General features: G+C 41.5%; 1 protein-coding gene across 4 annotated transcripts; it reads left to right on the forward strand.

Annotated features, from left to right (window-relative positions):
- Positions 1-3,836: 3,836 nt before the first annotated feature.
- On the forward strand, positions 3,837-11,352 carry LOC115434126 (zinc finger protein 182-like). Of its 4 annotated transcripts, XR_003937478.1 has the most exons (4): positions 3,837-4,142; positions 5,864-6,050; positions 8,685-9,464; positions 9,590-11,352. XR_003937478.1 is itself a non-coding variant. In XM_030155830.1 (3 exons), exons 1-3 carry the CDS (start codon positions 3,941-3,943, stop codon positions 9,220-9,222), a joined length of 927 nt encoding a protein of 308 aa, XP_030011690.1. In that variant the 5' UTR covers positions 3,837-3,940; the 3' UTR covers positions 9,223-11,352. The 4 variants fall into 4 exon arrangements, 3 of the variants coding, with proteins under 3 accessions (XP_030011690.1, XP_030011689.1, XP_030011691.1); XM_030155830.1 differs by having other exon boundaries at positions 8,685-11,352; XM_030155829.1 differs by lacking the exons at positions 8,685-9,464; positions 9,590-11,352 and having other exon boundaries at positions 5,864-6,774.
- The last annotated feature ends 5,428 nt before the right edge of the window (positions 11,353-16,780 follow it).

A 16,780-nucleotide genomic window follows, 5' to 3' on the forward strand; every position in this document is an offset into this window, starting at 1 on the left:
ATAAAGATCATGAGAGTGTGAGTGGACAAAGGAGGAGTGAAGCAACTTTAAGGATATTCCACTCAACATGTCTAAGGGTATGTATCTGTAGACTTTGTTATTAATGTTTGGCATTAACATGTGTCCAGTGGCTGTAAATTCACTGGTTATATTTGACATATGAGTACAATAGTTTCTGAAGAACTCCAGTGCCTTTATTCCCACATTAAGGCTGCAGTTGTCATGTTTCACTTTTATTTGCTGTTGTATATTTGGCACAAAAAGCACCGTGCAAGTATGATGCTAAATATTGGCATGATGTTTATTTTTATGTAATTTGACTGGTGGTAAAGTAGACTTTACAAGCTATTTATGGAAATATTAGTCAAACCTTTTCAACATCAATACTTAAAAAGTGTTCTTATAAAATACAGGAGGCGTCCCTCCACACCAGCAGGGGGCAGTGTGGTGTTTTTAATATTAGCCTGTTAGCTTCAAACGGCATTATTCGTCTAGACACACCTGGAATCTCAAGTAGGAAAAGGTAGGATTGGAGGGTGGAATCAGGAAAATGAAAGAATCATAACTCGACTTAGGATAGGACACACTGGATTAAATCAGTCTTTACATTGAATAGGAAAACATCCAACAGGTGTATGCTACGGTGGCCCAGAGGTGCAACAGGCCAAAAAATTATCCACTAGACGAAAAAAATTATCTACTACAAGAAAAAAAAAAGAGAACAGCCTAAAAAATTATCCACTAGATGAAAAAAATTATCTACTACAAGAAAAAAAAGAGAACAGCCCAAAAAAATTATCCAGTATAAGAAAAAAAAAGAGAACAGCCTAAAAAAATTATCCACTAGATGAAAAAAATTATCTACTACAAGAAAAAAAAGAGAACAGCCCAAAACAATTATCCACTATAAGAAAAAAAAGAGAACAACCTAAAAAAATTATCCACTAGATGAAAAAAATTATCTACTACCAGAAAAAAAAGAGAACAGCCTAAAAAAATTATCCACTAGATGAAAAAAATTATCTACTTCAAGAAAAAAAAGAGAACAGCCTAAAAAAATTATCCACTATAAGAAAAAAAAGAGAACAGCCTAAAAAAAATTATCCACTACATGAAAAAAATTATCTACTACAAGAAAAAAAAAGAGAACAGCCTAAAAAAATTATCCACTAGATGAAAAAAATTATCTACTACAAGAAAAAAAAGAGAACAGCCCAAAAAAAAATTATCCACTGTAAGAAAAAAAAAAGAGAACAGCCTAAAAAAAATTATCAACTAGATGAAAAAAAAAATCCCCTATAAGAAAAAAAAGAGACCAGCCAAAAAAATTATCCACTAAAAGAAAAAAAAAGAGAACAGGCAAAAAAAATTATCTGCTAGCACAAAAAATTATTCACTATAAGAAAAAAAAAGAACAGGTGAAAAAATTTATCTACTATGAGAAAAAAAGAGAGCAGCCCAAAAAAATATCCACTATAAGAAAAAAAAAAACATCATCCACCTTTTCAATTATGGGGGCGCTGTTTACCCGAAAGGTGTCTTGCTTTAAAATTAAGACCACCACAAAAAATAAAAGGATAGGCTGAAAAATTTTAAGGCTTTCGGCTAATGTGGCTAATGCTAAGGAAGTGCCCCACCGGAAGTGGAGGTCGTGCGCTAAAAAATAAAGTTATTTTAAAATATAGATATTTCCATTAATATAGTTTGCAAAGCAGTTAAATGATTAAATACGGTTCCAGTGTCTGCTCAAGGTTAGGCATGGGCGTTAAATGGTTAAGGTTAGGGTTAGGGTATGGTTGGGGTTAGTTTTCAGTGGTAAATGGCCCTTGTGTGCACTGTGTGAAGGTTCGTTGCTAAGCTAATGCTAACGCGAAAAGTTGACGGCAACTTTGTGTTATTTTATTTTGAGAGGAGGAGAAGAGGAGCTTCCTGTGGAGCTCCACTATCATGGCATCGCCCATTTGTTTGCAGGTAGACCTCTCCTCTTCAACTCAAACGGAGTGTCTTCACTAACACTAGATCAAGAAGGACATTTTGTGGAGATAAAGATGTGTGCCGTGGTACCGCAGTGCCTCGGCACCTGGCAACAAGCTGAGCTGTGGTACCGAGCCATGGTACGCGGTGCCGTGCTGGGGTACCTGGCACCGAGCCGTGGTACCGCGGTACGTCGCGGCACCAGCCGAGGTGCCACGGCACCTCGCGGCATCAACCGTGATGCCGCACCAGCCGAGGTGCCACGGCACCAGGTGTCGGTGCCGCAATATGCACTTGCTGTCTCTCAACAAATGGGCGATGCCATGATAGTGGAGCTCCACAGGAAGCTTCTCTTCTCCTCCTCTCAAAATAAAATAATTTTAGAACTTCTTGTAGCGAATATTCATCAAAAATGATATTGAATGTCAGGCAGTTGAACAATTCAACACCGTAATCACACAATTGTTTACTCGCACTGGTAGTTCACAAAGTTGCCGTCAACTTTTCGCGTTAGCATTAGCTTAGCAACGAACCTTCACACAGTGCACACAAGGGCCATTTACCACTGAAAACTAACCCCAACCATACCCTAACCCTAACCCTAACCTTAACCATTTAACGCCCATGCCTAACCTTGAGCAGACACTGGAACCGTATTTAATCATTTAACTGCTTTGCAAACTATATTAATGGAAATATCTATATTTTAAAATAACTTTATTTTTTAGTGCACGACCTCCACTTCCGGTGGGGCACTTCCTTAGCATTAGCCACATTAGCCGAAAGCCTTAAAATTTTTCAGCCTATCCTTTTATTTTTTGTGGTGGCCTTAATTCTAAAGCAAGGCACCTTTCGGGTAAACAGCGCCCCTGTAATTGAAAAGGTGGATGATGTTTTTTTTTCTTATAGTGGATATTTTTTTGGGCTGCTCTCTTTTTTTCTCATAGTAGATAATTTTTTTCACCTGTTCTTTTTTTTTTTTTTTTCTTATAGTGAATAATTTTTTGGGCTAGTAGATAATTTTTTTTTGCCTGTTCTCTTTTTTTTCTTTTAGTGGATAATTTTTTTTGGCTGGTCTCTTTTATTTCTTATAGGGGATTTTTTTTCATCTAGTGGATAATTTTTTGGGGGCTGTTCTCTTTTTTTTCTTATAGTGGATAATTTTTTTAGGCTGTTCTCTTTTTTTCTTGCAGTAGATAATTTTTTTGTCTAGTGGATAATTTTTTTTAGGCTGTTCTCTTTTTTTTTCTCCTTATAGTGGATAATTTTTTGGGGCTGTTTTTCTCTTTTTTTTTTCTTGTAGTAGATAATTTTTTTCATCTCGTGGATAATTTTTTTAGGCTGTTCTCTTTTTTTTTCTTGTAGTAGATAATTTTTTTCATCTCGTGGATAATTTTTTTAGGCTGTTCTCTTTTTTTTCTTGTAGTAGATAATTTTTTTCATCTAGTGGATAATTTTTTTAGGCTGTTCTCTTTTTTTTTCTTGTAGTAGATAATTTTTTTCGTCTAGTGGATAATTTTTTGGCCTGTTGCACCTCTGGGCCACCGTAGTATGCAGCAAGTGCCGTGAAGTAGAGTCTGTCAAACATACATTTATGATTGGAGTGATATTCAGAGCAACGTGGAAAATTATTTACAGCGCTAAAGAAACTGAAACATACTGATTTTTCTTTGCAGGGGCTTCTTGGGAGTCAAGTTGGATGCACATATAAATATATTATAGAGTACTTAAGGGATATTGAAATTATAGGAAGGTTTCTTTTTTTCGTACCAAATCTCTATTCACACTCCAGTCCAGTTGGTGGCGGTAATGCTCCAATAAGATGGCTTGCCAACTGCCGTAAAACCACAAGAGCAAGAAGACGTACCTGGTAGCATTGCATTTGTCTGGGTTTTGCGTTTTTATTTGCCTTTCCTTTCACCACCGTTCACCTTTGTTGGCCTTAAACCACAACTGGAGCTTAAAGATGATGTCGGACACGCAGCTACTGAGACAGATGGTGAATGAGCGACTGGCGGCGGCTGCAGAGGAAATATTTGGACTGGTTGAAAAAACTATAGCAGAGTATCAGGACGAAGTTTTTCGCTGTAGAAGTGAAGTCGTTACACTGAAAAGGCAGATGGAGCAACTGAGCGTCTTGAAGCCCGAAGTCCAACTGTTGAAAACAGGTGCGTGAGAGCAGGGCTGTAACACCAAATTCTTTTGTATTGTCCTCTATATGATGAACTGAGAGCCCCTTTGTTTGATGATGTGTGTATCCAAAATCCTGATGTGTTCTGGAGCACTGATGATGACAAGATGAAATGGTTGTTTAGTTCTAATGTATATAAATTAGCATTATTTGTTTGTAAAGCCTGGAAAAAGCGGCAGATGTGTTTGTTTAAATAGGTCAGTATTTTGTTTTATTCATATCTATTGTGCCTATTGTCTGGTGTTTGATTTTTGGTGTGTATTTTTGGTGTCTGATAAGCCCATGTAAGGGCTGGGCATATTTTTTATGCAAGACACAATAATAAAAACATTCATTCATTCATTCTGGGCCCATACACAAAAAGTCCTGATGCCCCCCCCCCCCCCCCCCCCCCACCACCACCACCACCACCACCACCCATCTGCCAAGGGCCTTACCCACCAACACAATGGCTATATCACAGGGCTAACATTATGATTTAACCATAATTCGCAAGTCTGCTTAAGATACTGTATAAGAAAACACAACCATGCAAGACTGTATTTACCCATTATATTTCCTGAGGGAACAAGAATGGGTCAAATTTTTCAATAGCCAATAATAATATGTCATAAAAGGCAATCACTCAAAACATGAGTCAATAGTCATTTTACTGTAAAGATACAAAAAAAGGCAAAAACAAACAGATTTGAACAAGTATTCCAAAAATTAAAATAGCACAACTCTATACATTCCAGTTTACTCTACAGAAAATGCCCACTGACGGGTCTTCTTGCTGGCAAAATCCCTGATGAGGTCTTTAAAGTTCAATGCTCTTACCAAAGTGCTTTCAGCCAACAAGCAAGGTGCGTTTCTCAAAGTCCCTGTGGAGTGAACCATTTTGTGGTTTTCTCAAGGGGTGTTCACAGAGTAGTGACAGCAGTCTTAACTTTTTTGAAATACAATAATATACCAATTTATAAAATCCAATGCGTGAAGCTTGCATATACGTCGATATTTATCATGTAATTTAGTTGAACAACAGGGGGGAAAAAAAAAAAAAAAAAAAATCTTCCCGTGGGCCCCCCTCTCCTTTGGGCCCCCCACAGCTGTGTAGGTTAACACCCTTGAACAACGGCTGTGCGTGAGAGGATCATTGATTTTCACTGTCATTTTGTGTTTGTTTAACTGAGAATGTGTTGTGCTGAATTCTACTCCCTGCAGAAAACTGCCCCCCCCCCCCCCCCCCCACACACACACACACACACAATTCCTAAATCAGCTGTGAAGAGGACAATACTGCAGTTATGTTTTTGATCTGTTTAATATTAAAGAATGTGCAAACTGTAAGGTATATAAAACTTTCAAAAGTTAAATCTTCGATACACAACACACAATTTATATAACAATAAAAATAGATAAGGCCGAAAACTACAACACCTGCGGCTGGGGATACAGTTTTCGACAGGAAGCAGAATTCTGCACCAGGTACTGCCGAAAACTGCATCCCCCATCAGTATGAGCTTGTGAAGCTAAAGGAGTGAAATGACTTCAGCAGCTCACTTTTGAGGATATTCTGGTGTGGCAGGGTGAATCTGGTGCACATTGTCCTCTTCATGGCTGACTTAGGAATGGGGAGCTGTTTTCGGCAGCTGTTGCACAATGCAGTTATCGGCACAACAACCAGCAGCTCATAATATGTGTCCTCTTTCTCCTTAGATGTCCAGGAGTGTGCTTTGGATCTGCCTGATCAGAATCCTACTTTGGAGAGCAGTGACACACCTGACCATGAGCAGGTCGAAGAGGAGCAGTCGGACCTCTGCTCGAGCTCAGATCCAGAGGAGCCTGATGGTTATGAGGATTATCAGGTCCCATTAAGTGACTCAGAGCTAACCTGTCCAACCATGTCATTTAAAGATGAAGAGAAGTGGAATGAGATCGACAACTCAGTTTCCCCCTCCTGTGATCCCATCTACAGTGATATTCCCTTCACTGCCAAGAAACCAGTTCAGACAGACCAAATGAAAAAGAGCCCAATTAAGAAAAACCAAAACAAGCCATGCCGCTTATGCCATCTTTGTTTTCAATCACATGGTGAACTGAAGAAGCACATGAGAAAAAATCATAAGGGAGAGAAGGTGTGTAAATGCACTTATTGTGGCAAAGGGTTTGATCACGAGTGCACACTGGTTGTTCATCTGAGAAGTCACACAGGTGAAAAGCCATATAGTTGTGATTTCTGTGGCAAAACATTTGGTCACAAATCATCCATTATTGTCCACATGAGACGTCACACTGGAGAGAGACCTTACTATTGTATTAAATGTGACAAAAGTTTTATTGACAGTCAGCATCTTAGATGGTGTGGAGTGAGACGAAAGAGAGGAGCAAAGAAAGCTTTTCGCTGTATGACTTGTGAGAAAACCTTTAACAAAGATTTAGACCTGAGGAAGCATGAGGAGGAGGTACACAAGTCATGGAAATGGCATCTCAGACGAAAACAACGTAAAGCTGTCTGAAACAATGTGAGAACCCTATGTGATACCAAAAGTTTGCTGTATGGAGTTAGTTTAGTTTTAATAAAGGACAGATATATCTTATTTGTGGTTTTTAATTATATAAAACCAAGGAAGGCAACTGAGTTAAAGAATTACTATATATATATATATATATATATATATATATATATATATATATATATATACTCTATCGGTAAAAAGTTTTAGAACACCCCAATTTTTCCAGACTTTCATTGAAAATGATGCAGTTTAATGTCTTGGTGTACTCTGAAATTAAAGCATAGAACAAATAAACAATTGAAATTAAAAAAGAAATCATGGAATCAATTTTGAAACCAAAATGTATTCTAAACTTTTGACTCATCAAAGTAGCCACTTTTGGCAGATATAACAGTTGAACACACTTGTGGCATTCTTTCTACAATGGAAATCAAATATTTTTCAGAAAGTAATTAATTGTAAATGAATCTTCAAACTAGGGCTGATAACAGAATGACAATGATAGTCATTGTGATATTATGATCTTTAATATCTATAAAACAAATGTTTTATTTTTCTGTGATTACATTTTACCCAGAAGGCTAATCTTTAACATGCACGTTTCAGACCAGTAGACAGTGGCATCATGTTATTGTATCATCTAGTCTGAGTCTTACAGAAGTGCATTGTATTGTTTACAGGAACAGGGGCTGACTGGCTTTTTCTACCTCAGATTACTGAAATATTCTTCTGTTTGTCATGTTCTGCCAATAAAGAGCAGTTTTGTATCTTTATTATCTGCGTTATTCACAAATGATAAGTAACCATTGAACTTCAAAGAATTAATGATCTGACGTTATTATCTTAATTAATTATATTAACTGATACATTTTTGTGAATGCATTTTTTTGGCCACTTCTCCCAGTATGGAGTAAAACACAATAAGTCCTTCTTTGAAGAAGAATAAAGATCATGAAAGCATGAGTGGACAAAGGAGGAGTGAAGCAACTTTAAGGTTATTCCACTCAACATGTCTGAGGGTATGTATCTGTAGACTTTGTTATTCATTTTAGCATTAACATGTGTCCAGTGGCTGTAAATTCACTGGTTATATTTGACATATGAGTATAACAGTTTCTGAAGAACTCCAGTGCCTTTATTCCCACATTAAGGCTGCAGCTGTCATGTTTCACTTTTATTTGCTGTTGTATATTTGGCACAAAAAGCACCGTGCAAGTATGATGCTAAATATTGGCATGATGTTTATTTTTATGTAATTTGACTGGTAGTAAAGTAGACTTTACAAGCTATTTATGGAAATATTAGTCAAATCTTTTCAACATCAATACTTCAATAGTTTTCTTATAAAATACAGGAGGCGTCCCTCCACACCAGCAGGGGGCAGTGTGGTGTTTTCAATATTAGCCTGTTAGCTTCAAACGGCATTATTCGTCTAGACATACCTGGTAGCATTGCATTTGTCTGGGTTTTGCGTTTTTATTTGCCTTTCCTTTCACCACCGTTCACCTTTGTTGGCCTTAAACCACAACTGGAGCTTAAAGATGATGTCGGACACGCAGCTACTGAGACAGATGGTGAATGAGCGACTGGCGGCGGCTGCAGAGGAAATATTTGGACTGGTTGAAAAAACTATAGCAGAGTATCAGGACGAAGTTTTTCGCTGTAGAAGTGAAGTCATTGCACTGAAAAGGCAGATGGAGCAACTGAGCGTCTTGAAGCCTGAAGTCCAGCTGTTGAAAACAGGTGCGTGAGAGGATCATTGATTTTCACTGTCGTTTTGTGTTTATTTGACTGAACACCAGCAGCTCATAGTATGTGTCCTCTTTCTCCTTAGATGTCCAGGAGTGTGCTTTGGATCTGCCTGATCAGAATCCTACTTTGGAGAGCAGTGACACACCTGACCATGAGCAGGTCGAAGAGGAGCAGTCGGACCTCTGCTCGAACTCAGATCTAGAGGAGCCTGATGGTTATGAGGATTATCAGGTCCCATTAAGTGACGTAGACCCAACCTGTCCAGCCATCACTGTCTCAACCATGTCATTTAAAGATGAAGAGAAGTGGAATGAGATCGACAACTCAGTGTCCCCCTCCTGTGATCCCATCTACAGTGATATTCCCTTTACTGCCAAGAAACCGGCTCAGAGAGACAAAATGAAGAAGAAACCAGTTCAGAAAGACAGAATGAAAAAGAGTCTAATTCAGAAAAACCAAAACAAGGCATGCCGCTTTTGCCATATGTGTTTTCAAACAAATGCTGAACTGACAAGGCACATGGATACAAATCATATGGGAGAGAAGGCCTTTAAATGTACTCAGTGTGACAGAGGGTTTGATCAAGAGTACCAGCTGGCTGTTCATGTGAGAGTTCACACAGGTGAAAAGCCATATAGTTGTGATTTCTGTGGCAAAACATTTACTCAGAATTCAAACCGTATTGTCCACATGAGACAGCACACTGGAGAGAGACCATATTTCTGTAATATTTGTGGTAAAAGTTTTGCCACTAGTCATCATCTTAAATCCTGCTTAAACAAACAAAAAATGAACCCATTTCACTGATGCGTGGCAAAGCGTGGAGCACAGATTCATGTGTGAAGTTTCACTTAGAAAGGTACATAGGTGAAAACTGTAACACACCTAAATCACTCTGATAAAATCTGACACCAAAATGTGAAACTATAAAGTTCACTTTATTGGGATCTCAGGACCCAAGTGTGATCACGGTGAAAAAACTGTCAGAGACTTATCCTTCACACATGGAACTTGAGAGAGACCCAAAGAACACCAAACTCTATATTAAGGTACATCTTAAAACAGAGAATCTTCTCCACCTCAGTGTCACATGAACAAAAAACATATTCATCTTGTTATCAGAGAGATGTCACACTATGATTCATTGAATTTTTAATCCCTTTTGTCCTTTCAGTTCTGGACTTTTAGTATCCATGCCATAGCCAGTACACAGGTACCAACTCCAAGTATTTCTTGCCATTTTCTAACGGTGACCCTGATATGAACTTTGATTTTCAAGGCCTTTTCCTTCTTTTTTTTCTTTGAAGACTCCTTAAAATCAGTCTTTGCAGAGTAAAATATCACTATTATAATTATTTTTCATCACAGTGCAATAACATAGCTTTTGATTTGACTGAAACTTCACTGAATAGTCAGACAGCTTCTATGTAAGTTTTTAAGCAACTGTATTTTATATGTACTTGTACAAACAAAATGAAACAAACATTTTGAGTTTTCTGAAAACAACGCTGACAGAAGTGAGTGCACCATCATGGCGTGATCACTTAGAATCTGCACAAATGTCAATATTTTGTGTGAGAACCAATGTCTTTTTTCTGAACAGTCTTGATCTTTTTGCAGTTTCTGGTGGGATATTCTTGATTGGTTCAGGTCAGGTGACATGTTAGGACACTCCTATAAAAGGACAATGGTCTGCTTCTAGCAATGTCTTAGGTCATTAATGTGTTGAATTGTGCTTTTTTTTATTTTTATTTTTTACTTATAACATTTTACCGAATGTATGTATTTTTTGGTCACTCAAAGTGAGTCATGTATGTTAAATCTTTCAGATTACTTCAACCCTGTCCTCTGGCACAGTGGCTGATCCAAAATGCTGCTTGAATAGGCAGTTGTGTTTTCATGATTATTAGACTTTAGTGTAGTTCAGAGTTTACTCACTTTATCATAGAAATACTACTTAAAAATGGCGCATGCACAGTAAGCCCCCCCCCCCATCTCAGGGCGCAAAATCTTGTGCACAAGCACCACTCCTGATTGGTCGCACGGCAGCACAGTGGGTGTATAATTTCACAGGTAACACATAGGACTATGGTGTGGGAGTCATGGGTTTGATTCATGGTAATTTTTTTCTGCACATTTTCAGACAGTGGGGGGGTGGGGGTGGCAGTAGGTAAATTCACCACTGTGTCATTATTCAGTTGTAACAGTGTGAGTGAATGTGGCACAGCTAAAATAGTAAATCACATGTACATTAACATTTCAAGATGTAGGGTGTAATTCTTGTAAAAGGGACAAAATTGTAATTTTTCCATCACCTTTCATTTTCCACAGCACCAAGTTAGAATAAAAACCTATACGGAAAAATGAAGGACATAGAAAGGGTAATGTCACATGGTCTTTTAACTTAATTTTTGAGGTGCATTTTGTTGCCTAGCATCTTAAAACAAAAATGACATTAGGCAGGTTTTACTTTCTGTTCGACACATGAAATGGGTGAAAGAGAGAAATTTACTGTTTATTTACTTAAAATTGTGACTCATTTTGTTTTATACAGGTATATCCTAAATACATAATCCACCTTTCCCCGAAATTGGTTGCATTAATGATCTGTCATTGCTGAGTGTAGAATATTGGATTTGACAGAAGGGTGTTAGGACCCAAACGTTGTCAGTATTGTCCATATAACTACCTATGCCCTGCCTAGAATCAAAGACTTTTTATTACATATAAAATAAAATGTTCATTTGTTGTATTTTTCTTCTTCTTCTTTTTTTTTTATTTTTATTTTTTATCTATTTTTAATATAGTCACAGACAGTTCAGAAAGTGTTAATGAGAACCTTTGACCCATATTCACCTTGTACTCAGAGTTAGTTTGCACTGTGTGTGGTATGCAGTTCTACCCTGCATAAAATAAACACCATCAAATCACTGTAAAGATTGTCTTTACTGGCTGTCTGGTTATTCAGTATGGTATTTAAAGGGAATTTGGTTTTTAGTAGTGCTTGCTTAATATTGGCCATTTTCAGGTTAAAATACAAAAAATAATCAAAAGCAAAAAAATTGATCTTAATTATTTAGATGGTAGTGGCCACTAACCACCATAAAACTCTCAAAAAGAAGAAGATGCTTAAGATGCGCATGCGTGGCGTCTGTCAAACCGCCGGCGGATCTACTCCTAGAAATCCAGCCTTTTAACTACTTATTTCTTGCCTTTCAACGCTTACTCACTTGAACCTAACCTCTTAACCGTGTCTTTTTAACTTGACGCCATCAATCCAAACCTTCATCAGGACAGGTCAGTATTGTCAGTGGATCCTTACCTCTGGTTGTCACCCACCTCTTCCCGCGCTCTGCCCGGTATCTCGCTGTTTCCACCATGGCGTCATCCTCATCAGCCGGAGATAGTCCTCTTGTCGAAGCCAACAAAACCCTGGTAAAGGCTTACCAAACTATCGCGGATCTCAAAGAGGAAATACTGCGCCTCTCCGCAGAACTCGAGGAGAAAAATGCCCAGCTCTGTGGTTTCTCCAGCCGCCTTCCCACACTGTCCAGTCTGTTTCTGAAAAGCGCAGAGAAGCCCAAAGCCTCCTGTGATGATACGGTGTTATGGGATCCTTCCTCTGCCTGTTCTCGCCCCCCGTGTTCTACACCCTGGTCTGAAGTGGTGATTCGTGGCCGCAAAAAGAACACCAGCAAAGACTCACCACCGCCGACCATCAGCACATCAAACCGCTTCGGCGTCCTGTCCGTGGAGGACGCTCCGGCTCCTCCCCCCGCGGCTGGTGTGCCCCCCATCCCACCTGGCTCTGTCCCGGAACCGGCTCCTGCTGACTCCGTGGCTGCCACCGAGCTGATTACCGGCGACGGTCCTAAAGCCGGTCCTCCTGTGAAGCCGTCGAACAAGGGTCCCCGCTCCTCGGTCCGCTCCTCTGCCCGGCGCCGCCTCCTCCGAGAGGCCGTCCGCCGTCACTCCGACGGTCCACCCGTGGAATGTCCACCTAGAGAGACCAGGAACCCTTCACCTTCAACACTGTCTCCTCGACCACTTTTCCCTCCGACCACCGCTATCCTCGGGGACTCCATCATCCGTCACGTCCGTTTCTTTAACGCCATAACCAGGTGTTTTCCTGGTTCCACCGTCACCTCCATCCTCCATGAACTCCCTCAGCTGCTGCTCTCACTGCCGTCCACCGTTACCCGGATCATAGTTCACGTGGGCTTCAATGACACTTCTCTTCAACAGTCCGAAGTGACGAAGGTTCATTTTAAAAACCTCTTTGATAAACTGAAAAGATCCGGGAAGGCTGTTTTCATTTCCGGGCCCCTCCCCTCCTTTGCCCGTGGTGTGGGCCGTTTCAGCCGACTCCTCAGCCTGAACACCTGGCTCCAGTCCGCCTCTGCTCTGAACGGCTTCAGTTTTATTGATAACTTTAATCTGTTCTGGAACCGCTCCTCCTTCTACAAGTCCGATGGCGTCCACCCCTCTACACTAGGCAGCAGCGTCCTGGCTCAAAACATCCAACACGCTGTCCAGACTAAAACCACACCCACACCTATGTGACTACGCTCCCCGTCTTCTGCTGCAGTCACCTGCTCCCCCTGCTGGTCACATCAAACATCACCACGTTCAGAGTCTCCTGTACAGTCTGTAGTCAGACTGAATACCACCCCAGCTGATCTCTCCTCCTCTCCCAGCCCCTCACTAATGACAGCTACACCCCTCACTCACACCAGCTCACCTTTGAGGAACAATCTCTCTACTGGTCACCATCCTATTCCTGTTATTTTCGGTTCACGTATGGGGTTTCACACTGCTAAAAGGCATCGTAATATCACCAATCTCCGCCCATTAATATACACCGCAGTCATTGGTGCGTCCTTCTCTATAGGGTTATGGAATTGCCAATCTGCAGTGAACAAAGCAGATTTTATTGCTGCCTATGCCAACCATCACACACTGGACATCCTGGCTCTCACTGAAACCTGGATTACGCCTGAAAACAATGCAACCCCAGCCGCACTTTCTATCAGCCACACATTCTCTCATACCTCTCGTCCATCTGGACGAGGAGGTGGTGTGGGTCTGTTAATTTCCAACAAATGGAAACACAATCAACTCCTACCTTCAGTCAAATACAACTCCTTTGAATACCATGCCATCCTAGTGACAGCACCAGTCAAACTTTACATAATTGTCATTTATCGTCCACCAGGGCAACTGGGTGATTTTCCTGATGAGCTTGACACTCTGCTTTCCTCCATCCCAGAGCATGACTGCCCCATGCTAGTCCTCGGTGACATGAACATCCACTTAGACAATCCCAGCTTCTCAGATTTCATGTCACTAATACTCTCTTTTGAGCTACAGCGGGTTTGCAGTCCTCCAACCCACAAAGCTGGTAAAGAGCTCGATCTCATTTTCACCCGAAACTGCATCACAGATGCCCTCACAGTCACACCTTTACACCTGTCTGACCACTATTTCATTCAGTTCAGTGTGTCTCTCCCTGAAAAACACTCTGCTCCCTCCCCCATGGTCTCTTTCCGCCGCAACCTCCGCAATTTGTCCCCCACCCACTTCTCCACTGTCGTAGCCTCCGCTCTCCCTCCCCCCAGCACTTTTTCCTCCTTAGAGGTTAACGATGCCACTGAGTCTCTGTGCTCTACACTTAGCTCCTGTCTGGATAATCTGTGCCCTCTATCTACTAGACCCGCTCGATCCTCCCAGTCCCACCCATGGCTCAATGATAACCTCCGGTCGCTGCGTACCAACCTCAGAGCCGCAGAGAGAAAATGGCACAAAACAAAAAGCTCTTCTGACCTGATCACATTCCAGTCACTACTGGTATCCTTCTCATCCAGTGTCACTGCTGCGAAGAAGGCTTACTATAATAACAAAATTCATTCTGCCACCGACACCAAGAAACTATTCTCAACCTTTAAAACACTACTCAACCCTCCACCTCCACCGCCCACTACTAATCTGACAGCAGACAATTTTGCTTCATTTTTCACAAATAAAGTGTCTACTATCAGCAGTCAGTTCACTGATCCACCCATAGACTGCACGCCTCCTTCTTCAACATCATCATCATCACACACTGCTTCCTCTCCCCTGACTATGGCTACTACTAACTCAACTGATAAAAGCCCAACTGCGTCATTCCCCTCATTTACTCCCCTCACAGAGAACGAGGTGTCTAAACTCCTTTCCTCTAGCCGTCCTACAACATGCTTGTTGGACCCTATTCCATCCAACCTCTTACAGTCTGTTGCCCCTACTATCACAGCACCAATCACACATGTGATTAATGCTTCACTGACTTCAGGAACATTTCCTACAGTATTTAAACAAGCGCAGGTGACACCACTACTCAAAAAACCTTCCCTCACCCCCACTCAAGTGGAGAATTATCGACCAGTCTCACTCCTCCCATACCTTTCTAAGATCATCGAAAGGGCTGTTTTCAAACAGGTCACAGAATTCCTCTCCCAAAATAACCTCCTGGACATCAACCAATCTGGCTTCAAAATCGGCCTCTCCACTGAAACGGCTCTGTTGTCTGTGACAGAAGCCTTGAAAGAGGCTAGAGCAGCAGCCAAGTCTTCAGTACTCATTCTACTGGACTTATCAGCAGCATTTGACACTGTCAATCATGATATCCTGTTATCCATACTCTGGAACATGGGCATCACAGGCCACGCACACTCCTGGTTTCAATCTTACCTTACTGGTCGGTCCTTCAGTGTGTCCTGGCTAGGGCACACATCAGCAGTTCACCGCCTCACCACGGGGGTCCCCCAAGGCTCTGTGTTGGGCCCCCTCATTTTTGCCATATACACCACCTCACTCGGTCAGATCATCCACTCACACGGCTTCTCATATCATTGCTATGCTGATGATACCCAGCTCTATCTGTCATTCCCACCTGATGACTCCACAGTCTCAGTGCGGATCTCAGATTGTCTCTCTGACATATCTGCATGGATGAAAGCCCATCACCTTCAGCTGAACCTGTCCAAAACTGAACTGCTGGTCTTCCCAGCTAAGCCAACCATACAGCTGGACATCTCCATCACTATTGACTCCATACCTCTGGCTCCTACCAGTGTAGTACGTAACTTGGGAGTCATGATTGATAATCAGTTGACCTTCACGGATCACGTTGCCTCTGTCACCCGATCATGCCGTTTCACTCTGTTCAACCTAAGAAAGATCAGGCCATACCTAACCGAACAGGCCACCCAGCTCCTGGTGCAGACTATGGTTATCTCCCGTCTTGACTACTGCAATGCTCTTCTAACGGGCCTCCCAGCTTGTGTTGTCAAACCACTACAGATGGTCCAGAATGCAGCAGCGCGTCTGGTCTTCAATCAGCCTAAAAGGGCACATGTCACCCCCTTACTCATTGAGTTACACTGGCTACCCATAGCTGCCCGCATCAAATTCAAATCTTTAATCCTAGCCTACAAAATTCTCCGTGGGTCTGCTCCTGTCTACTTAGGTGCACTAATAAAAGCTTATGTCGCCCCACGACCACTCCGCTCGTCTGGGGAACGTAGTCTGGTGGTCCCCAGACCTTGTACAAGACAATCCAGGCTCTTTTCATGGGTCGTTCCACGTTGGTGGAACGCTCTACCAAGTGCTACAAGAACAGAGTCATCCCTGCCTATCTTCAAGAAGCTCCTGAAGACCCAGCTCTTCCGAGAGCACCTCCTATCCTAGCACTTTCAAACATTCCATTTTAAATATTCTAATAAGGTTTTTCCCAGGACAACCACAGATTCTTTCACGATTATCTCTGGACCTGCTGCGGTGGTCCGGCCTCTTCCCTGCCCTCATCGTCACCACTCACTTATCCTCAACCGCCTCCATGTGTCTCCCCCTACTCCCCCCTTCTCCCCCTCTCCCCCAGTCCCTATCTCTATCGCTCTCTCTTTTTCCCCTTCTCTACTCTCTCTCTTTAACCCCAACTGGTCAAGGCAGACGGCCATCCTCCAGGAGTCTGGGTCTGCTCGAGGTTTCTGCCTGTTAAAGGGAAGTTTTTCCTCGCCACTGTCACCAGTCACAAGTGTTTGCTCCTGGAGGATTCTGTTGGGTTTCTGTAAATTGGCTTAGAGTCTGGTTTGGACCAACTCTATATATAAAATGTCAAGAGATAACTTTCTTGTGATCTGGCGCTATATAAATAAAATTTGATTGATTGAGTGATTTAATTGGTTTTCCCCTGTAAGTCGCTTTGGAAAAAAGCGTCTGCCAAATGCGTAACCATAAACATAAACATAAACATAAAAGCTAGAAACATCAGCCCATTGGGTGGGTTCTAGTTTCTTCTTTTGCAATTAATGAAAAACAACATAAA

The sequence above is a fragment of the Sphaeramia orbicularis genome, chromosome 15, assembly GCF_902148855.1.
Source record: "Sphaeramia orbicularis chromosome 15, fSphaOr1.1, whole genome shotgun sequence".
Taxonomy (NCBI): domain Eukaryota; kingdom Metazoa; phylum Chordata; class Actinopteri; order Kurtiformes; family Apogonidae; genus Sphaeramia; species Sphaeramia orbicularis.

Coding starts and splice junctions, on each gene's coding strand:
- LOC115434126 (XM_030155829.1), top strand. CDS start 3,941: ATGATGTCGGACACGCAGCTACTGAGACAGATGGTGAATGAGCGACTG. Junction 4,143..5,863: donor AGTCCAACTGTTGAAAACAG/GTGCGTGAGAGC, acceptor CTTTCTCCTTAG/ATGTCCAGGAGTGTGCTTTG.